Below are 7,587 nucleotides of genomic sequence, written 5' to 3' on the forward strand. Positions count from 1 at the left end.
TGGCTGGGGAATACGCCGCTAGCTTTGCAATATCCTACTCTTTATAATATCGTTCAATGTAAGGAAGTTTACGTAGCGACAGTGTTCCAATTAATACCTCTAAATATCCAAGTCAGGCGAGCATTGGTGGGAGAAAGATGGAATGACTCGATACATTTAGTCACACGTTTGACGGAGATTGAACTGTCGGACCAGGAAGACTCCATTCAATGAAAATTAACCACTTCTGGCAGATTTACGATAAGTCAATGTACATCGATGTAATAAATTCTGGACCACACTCGAGATCTTTACATTTGTGGAAGAACAAGGTACCGCTCAGAATTAAGATTTTCATGTGGTTTATACACAAGGGAGTTGTGTTAACCAAAGATAATTTGATAAGACAATGATGGATAGGCAGTTCTAAATGTTGCTTCTTGATCAAGATGAAATGGTCAAACACCTCTTTCTTGATTGTCCACTAGCCAAATTATTATGGCGCACTATTCATATAGCTTTCAACATTACTCAACCAACCAGCATTAACACACTATTTGGGACGTGGCTCAACGGAGTAGACGGAATTATAGCGAATCACATAAGGATTAGAATAAGTGCGCTATATTGGGCTATTTGGAATACGTGAATCGATCATATTTTTAATGGTAAGGTTATCCAAAAAAAATTGCAGGTTATCTAGAGAGCTACAACTTGGATCCTTACATGGTCATTATTCAACCATGTGGATTCCAGGAAGCTTATGGCTATTGGGTGCAACCGGTGGGAGACGGTCGCACGGGCTATCTTCAGCCGGTTTGAATGGCGAGCTACTAATAGACTAGATGTATATGCATCATAGTGTGTTTGTTTCAATTCGCCGGATGTGGCAGTTTTATTCCGTTTGTGAGCGGTTTCTATCTTATTTTGCGTTGTATTGGAGAACTCAAGACCTTGGTTACTTTCTTAATTAATAAAATGGGTGCATGTATCAATTGATGTAGAGGTCGGGGGATAATCCTCCTTTTTTTTAAAGATGGCTTACCATTAGGCAACGCACACAAAAATGGCTGGGCTCCGAGATGTTTTATGGCGCAAGCTTTGAATTTGTAGAGATCCCACCTTCCCTGAAGCGATGTTATTAGGCGCAGTTAGGATGGAATTAACAGTACCCCTTGATTGAACCTGGGAGGAATTAATGGGAGACGAGATCGATTTTCAATTATTTGACAAACTACGTCCAGATTTGCAAATCAGAATGAGAGTAAACGAGGTTCTTGCATAGCTTCAGCATATGAACGACAAGGGCGTGAATTGGACACCACCGTACAACCAGTTCCAGCTGATCTTTGATATCGGAGATAGAGATTTCTAAGCTCTTCATCTCCACCCCCCCCCCCCCCACACACACAACAGGACCATACAGACTAGATTAGTAGAGAGATTTCCTCCCCTAATTATTTCAAAACCTACTTCCGGTGATGAAACGCAAAACTTATACAATGTGATACTTTAAAATGTTTGGCGGAACCCCCAAAGCAGGCTTGGATGATGAGCCCCACGAAGTCTAGCTTGAGCTTGATCTTCGAGCTAGTGAAATTCACCACAAGGATAAAGATGCTAGAATGAGGTGAATCCGCAGCATTGACTGATGATCTGCATTGCTTCTTGATGTATTATTTAAAAGCCTTTCAAGGTCAAAGTTGAGATCCGATGGCGCCATGTCGAGGAAGCATGTGGAAACTACCGGCCGCCGTGATCGGAATAACCACCGCCATTGATTTTGGTGGTCGGGCCGGAGTGGCCACCGGAGAAGGACGCACGGGTTAGACAGAGGGGTTAGTTCACTTTCGATTTTCTGATTTTCTGGTTGCACCTGGATGGAAGATCTTGTTAACTCTTTCATATCAAAAAAGAAAAAGAAAAAAAGATTGCTAACTCTTTTGATTTTTTTTATTTTGTGCACATGAGTAGGGGCTTTTAGACTGATGGGTGCATGCACATCAGTTCTTCGGTTAACCGAATAAACTGAACCGATACATTTTGGTTAATATGGTTTGAAGGCTAATTTCTACTCCATATGTGATTACTTCCGTGGCCATTTCTTTAAAACCGAAATTATAAAAAACCGAATAAACTGAACCTTATTAACAATATTAACCGAATGCCCAGCTCTATTTGCTAGTAACACTCAAAACCAGATCACTGATATTTTCAACGTCTCAAGACGATCGGACGGCTGAAACAGCTCATCCACAACGGCCACCCGTTGCACCGCACACATCTTCGGCTGAGAATCGGAAGCAGCTGCGGTTAAAACTTAAAAGGAAGGAAGGAAGGAACCACCGAAACGCACCGATCTCTCTCCACCGTCCACGCGCGCGCCTCCTCCAAACCCGGCCGCCCCCTCGTCACGCGCCGCCCTTTTATAACCCTCCACGCGCCCCCCGCATGCGCGCATCACGAGATTGCAGAGAGAGAAAGAAGAGCGCGATCGCGGGTCAGCTGAGTCCACGTACGCGCCGATCCATGGAGATGAAGCTGTCGCCCGGCACCGGCGAGGTGTTTGGCGGCAAGAAGCGCCCGCCGAGCAGGCTCCAGAAGAAGGCGCCCGCGTCGCTGCAGCTCGAGCAGGCGGGCCCGGGCGCGGCCCAGCCTTCCGCCGCCGCGTGGGGCGACGGGAGGACGCCGATACCGCTCCTGTCGCCGCTCGTCACGTCCCCGGCGCCGGCGTGGGAGGCGGACCAGGCCGGGAGCAGGAGGGAGGCCGCGCAGGCGGAGACCAGGAGCGGCGGGGATGCTGACGGCATCCTGAGCCCGATCCGGCGCGGCGGGTATGGTGTCAGCAACGGTGCAGATGAGACGGCCACGACGCCGGCGCTCAGCGGCGGGTGGCGGCACCCGGCCATGCCGGCGCCGACGCCGACGCTTGCCTCCAACGGGGGCGGGGTGTGGCGGCACCCGGCGATGCCGTCGCCGGTCCCGGAGCCGGCGTCCCTGGCGCCGCTCTTCAAGTCGCAGTGCGCGGTGGAGCTGCACAACCCGCAGGCGCAGGCGCAGTAGCGAGGATCCAGGACCACTTGAACCAGGCGACCGGCTGTCGGCGTGCGCAAGGCTCCGCGGCGACGACCGAAGCCAGCCGGCGACGTGCATGGACACTCCGTGCGCGCTCTCGTGTCTGCCTCATGCGTGCCCTCCTCGTGAAGTCGTGATCTTGCTTGCACAACTTGTTGTACTCTCCTCTAGCTTGGTCATGTATAGACGTGGTTGTGGTTCTCTGGGTCACTGGACCACTAATTTTAACTGCTCATTCTCAATTGTAAAACATGATCCAATAAAGAAAATGGCAGAATCCCAATGTCCCTCGCGTTGTAAGCTTTCGATGAATTAGGATGTGTTTGGTTCAGTTTTTTTTTATGAATTTCTATTTTGAAAGGCTAAAAGCTAATTAAAAGAGTAAATGTTTAAAGCAGTTTTTAAGAATCTGTAACTTCTTTTAGTTTAAATTTTAAAGATGGGTTATCCAATTTTTTAGCTTTCAGTTTCTTCACAGCAGCTTTTTTAGAATCTGCAGCTCAACTGTCACACAGAATTCGCGCTGCCCAACAAGTCGTTGCAATGTCAAACTTTTAGATATTTCAAGAGAAGAACGCTCCCGTAAATACACCATTTGGGAGAGAAGCATGAGGATTCTGCGTGATTGGACCAGAAAAATACTCCAAAAACCCTTGGAAAACTCTGGGTCACTTCTCGCATCAGAATTCAAAGTAATCTTGCACACCCTTTCATTTCATTGCTCCAGCTAACCATTAGAGAGTGTCTACAAAAGAGGAACATGGTAATCTTAAACAGGGAGCAGAATACAAGCTGTTCATAACATACCCAGAGCAATTTGGCTGTATAAATCGAATCCCCATATATATAGCAGGAGTAGTAGATGCTACTCTTTTTTAATCTCGTAGTACAGGCTACTCTCCGGTTACGGCTTTCTTCTAACAGCTCGGCTCGAATCGAGGCACACTAGGCTAAGGGAACTATGAAACTTATCCTGCACCCTAGAGCACCATTACTGCAGCTGTCTTGACAGTGAGCTTCGCCATGACAGAACACTGTTGGCTTCTCTCAAACTCCTCGCCCTTCTGTACTCAATTTCTGCGTCTGAGCATGCCTGGCTAGGCGGAGATTTCTTCCTAACCTCAATGGGTTTTAGAGATATTTCATCTCCCGCCTTCCTGAAAGGATGGCAATCTTTCACGGTTGTGTCATCCTCGGATAGATGCCCCGCTTTCGATCCTGAGGTAAGTTGATTAAGGATATCAGTAGGGTATTGTGCAAATAGAAATCTGGGTGTACCTGGATGTTAATGAAAGACATTTGTGTTGAGGTTACAGAGTGCTTGTATAGTTCAAAACTTCAAATTACTGAATAAATTAGTCTGCACAATAGTTCGCGGAGATCTAAATGATGATTGTGGTAAATCAAGATATAACAGAATGGCCGCGGTGAAAAGTCAGGAAAAAAAATTACCTTTGAATATATCCACGTGCAGTACTTTTTGTGGACTGCCACCAGAAAGCTGGTCTGGCGACTTCTTTGGGCTTGTGGTCTCGTTGACATTGAAGAGTGATTTATCCATTTTATCAACTTTCTGAACCTCATTAGGCAGATCAATAAATGGGGACACCTCAGTAGCAGGGGCATTGTTTCCAAATGGGGATATGCTGAACCCATCATCCAGCGCGTCTGGTATTTCTACATAATGTTGAGTTGTAACAATCTCATCCGCACTGAATCCAAATGATGCTCTGTATGCTTCAACCTCATCAGCATCTTGCTTATCCCTTGAGACACTAAGCCTTCCACCATTATACGGAAATGACTGTTGAGCCTGATCCAGGTAGAACTGAGCAGATGCCGCTGGACGGAAAAAATTGCTATCCAGCAGACAGTTTCTAGGGGCAGCTGAATCAAGTCCAAAGATATTTGATGGTGATGTCCTGGAATACGGTGTGTCACAAGCAGATCTGGAAGTCTTCCACTGTGCGGTAGGGACCTCTTGCTCAGGAATGGGCGATGCAATGGAATATGGTGTGTCACAGACGGACCTAGATGTCTTCCAGTGTGCAGCAGGAACATCTTGTTCAGGGATTGGTGAGGATAGACCGGTCCTTGGAGTTACTGAGGCAGGTGATATGAGGCTGCTAGAAGGGCTCCCTGGGTAAAGTGGATAAGATCCCTGCAGTCCTAAGCCACCAGAGTATGCTGTTGACAAGTAATGCATGTTGTGCTCCTTGCCAGCAGTTTTAGGACCCATATATGATGAAAGAAACCGAGCATATGGAACATCTGGAGAGGACGGAGTGGTTGCATGAGCTAGTTCAGGAGGAGGGGTCAGTGGTGCTGTAGAGGGCTCAGTTGTGAAAGTTGAAAAAGCTGTTGGAGGTGAGACAAGTTGAGGTTCATTGGCATATGGTCCAACAGCGAACATATTAGACGTTGGGCCACCAGGAGAGTTTGCAGATATTGAAAGGAAGCGGTTAGGTGACTGAGCAGTCGAAGGAAGAGCAGAGTTCGAGAAGGATGCAGGCGATGATGGTGGCGCAAGAAGAGATAAATTCATAGCCCCATTTTGGTTAGAATTTCTACCAGATTGAAGAGCATTTCCGCGGTTAGTTGACGCGTTCCCATCAGGCATACGTGCTGCAGGAACTATACGCTTTCCACCCTTCTGCGACCCAAAACATGACAAGCCAGAAAAACAGCCAGCCCATCTACTCTGCTGTTAAGAACAGAGAAACATGTAATGCATTAGTGCAAGTATAAATGAATTTTGTTTAGGGAGCAAATAAATGAATTTGATTGTTCCTGGAAGCAGAGATAAAAACCATCCGGCTGATTATTGGTAAAAGATACACAAAATTGACTCCACAGCTGAACAAAGAACAAGTTTAAAAACGCAATGTAGTAGTTAGGTCAATGATGAAACTGCAGATGACTATTAAACTCTGTACATAAAGGAAAAAAAACACATTGCATCATTAATAACCATGCAAGTAAATTAGAGCAAAATTCACAAGCGCAAAATGCCGCCGCACATAGAACATATAAATTGTGTTATCAGTCATCACAGCTCGTATCTCACAAGAGTCAGAAAAAGTGAAAAATCTTCAGAAGAAAAAAGATCTTAACTGATTACAGCACACATTTCACAAGAGTCTGAAAAATCTTCAGAAGGAAAAAGATCCTAACTGGTCACAGCATGCAGTCCACAAGAAGTCTGAAAAAACTTCAGAAGGAAAAATATCCTATCATGGAAAACACCAAAATGAGTTTGTGCTTCTACCATACAGTCAGTGCTTTCCAAAGTGAAAAGCTACTTTTCCCAAACCTCAACTCTAAGCAAAATGTGGATATAAAGATCGACGAGCTATACCTATATACTGATATATACAATATCTATGAAAGGAATGCAATATCTATGAAAGGAATGAAAGAGCAAGATACTCCAGGTGATGCTGTAGCAGGACAATGTATGTGGTCTTCACAAAATTACCAAACTGGTGCAAAATCATGCAATTTAGCATGGACCAACACCAAGATGAATAGTCAATTCAGCTCATTATGCAAAGCTGCATGAAGCAAGCAGCCAGTACTAAAGCATAATTATTGGGGTAAAGATGCCCTTGCAAGTTGCAGCAGCTAGTGTCCGGTACAGTTCGTACTTCGTATGTAGTGATGGTCTGATGGATGTGCTCATCTAAAGCAAAAAAGGCACAAACGACTAGCTAAGCTTAAGTAATTGAGCGCACGAGTATACCCTATCCTGGTGTGGTTGTTGGGAGTGGAATCTGGCGTCGGCCGAACCGACCGCCGCCGCAGCAGAATTGACGAAAACTGCGCGATTCGCCGGTCTGGTGCTGCTGCCGCCAGCCCCAGTACTGCTCCCTGGTGTAGCCATTTCTGAATGAAACCGTAGTTGCTTCCAATCACATCCTCCGTAGCTCGGGAAGACTTCGCTTATGGATCCCTGGATCCTACCTGAAAAGAAACCAAGGGCAGTCAGGATCCAAATCAGGTGCGGATCTACATGGTGTGCAGGAAGTGAATCGGCACGCCCAAAATTTGTCGAGGTTGGTTTGAGGTTTAGTAGTTTCTGGATGATTAGAAGCTCATACCTCAAAAAGCAAGGACCAAGGTTGCGGACGAGGTGGGGACAGCAGCGACGCGATGAGGACGGGAACGGCCACGACGGCGACGCGCGTCAGAGGTGTTTTTTTTTTTTGGTATGAGGCGTCAGCGATGACGCCTAGATACGGCACGGAGGAAGCACGACTACAGGAGGGATTTCATGGCCGCATTGGGTCGGACTGGAGCTCGAGCAGACCCGAGCATAAGATGGGGTCAGGAGAGGGAGAGGGGAAGTTACGGGGTGGACAGATGGTGGAGAGGAGAGGTCGCTGTAGGTCTCGTGGAATGGCGAAGCAGCGGAGAGGACCCCAGAAGACAGCAGACCTGACGGAGGGACGGAGCTTGGGGCAGGGCCGGGCGTCGGCGCGGGGGGCGCGGCGGCGGCCGCAGCAGGGTGAAGTCCCGGGAGAGTGGAGCGGC

At 47.1% G+C, this 7,587-nt stretch overlaps 2 protein-coding genes across 5 annotated transcripts; one reads left to right on the plus strand and one right to left on the minus strand.

Moving 5' to 3' along the window:
* Positions 1-2,073: 2,073 nt before the first annotated feature.
* Positions 2,074-3,385, plus strand: LOC123450637. Its single transcript, XM_045127788.1, has one exon. The coding sequence runs from the start codon at positions 2,431-2,433 to the stop codon at positions 3,040-3,042; it is 612 nt and encodes a 203-aa protein (XP_044983723.1). The 5' UTR covers positions 2,074-2,430; the 3' UTR covers positions 3,043-3,385.
* A 355-nt stretch (positions 3,386-3,740) lies between these two features.
* Positions 3,741-7,243, minus strand: LOC123449036 (uncharacterized protein At1g76660-like). Of its 4 annotated transcripts, none has more exons than XM_045126105.1 (4): positions 7,155-7,243; positions 6,797-7,017; positions 4,507-5,755; positions 3,741-4,272 (listed from the first exon to the last, which is right to left on the minus strand). In XM_045126105.1, the coding sequence occupies exons 2-4, from the start codon at positions 6,935-6,937 to the stop codon at positions 4,046-4,048; spliced, it is 1,617 nt and encodes a 538-aa protein (XP_044982040.1). In that variant the 5' UTR covers positions 6,938-7,017; positions 7,155-7,243; the 3' UTR covers positions 3,741-4,045. The 4 variants fall into 4 exon arrangements, with proteins under 4 accessions (XP_044982040.1, XP_044982038.1, XP_044982039.1 ...); XM_045126103.1 differs by having other exon boundaries at positions 3,741-4,332; XM_045126104.1 differs by having other exon boundaries at positions 4,507-5,758.
* Between the last annotated feature and the right edge of the window lie 344 nt (positions 7,244-7,587).

Source organism: Hordeum vulgare, chromosome 4H, assembly GCF_904849725.1.
Source record: "Hordeum vulgare subsp. vulgare chromosome 4H, MorexV3_pseudomolecules_assembly, whole genome shotgun sequence".
NCBI lineage: Eukaryota > Viridiplantae > Streptophyta > Magnoliopsida > Poales > Poaceae > Hordeum > Hordeum vulgare.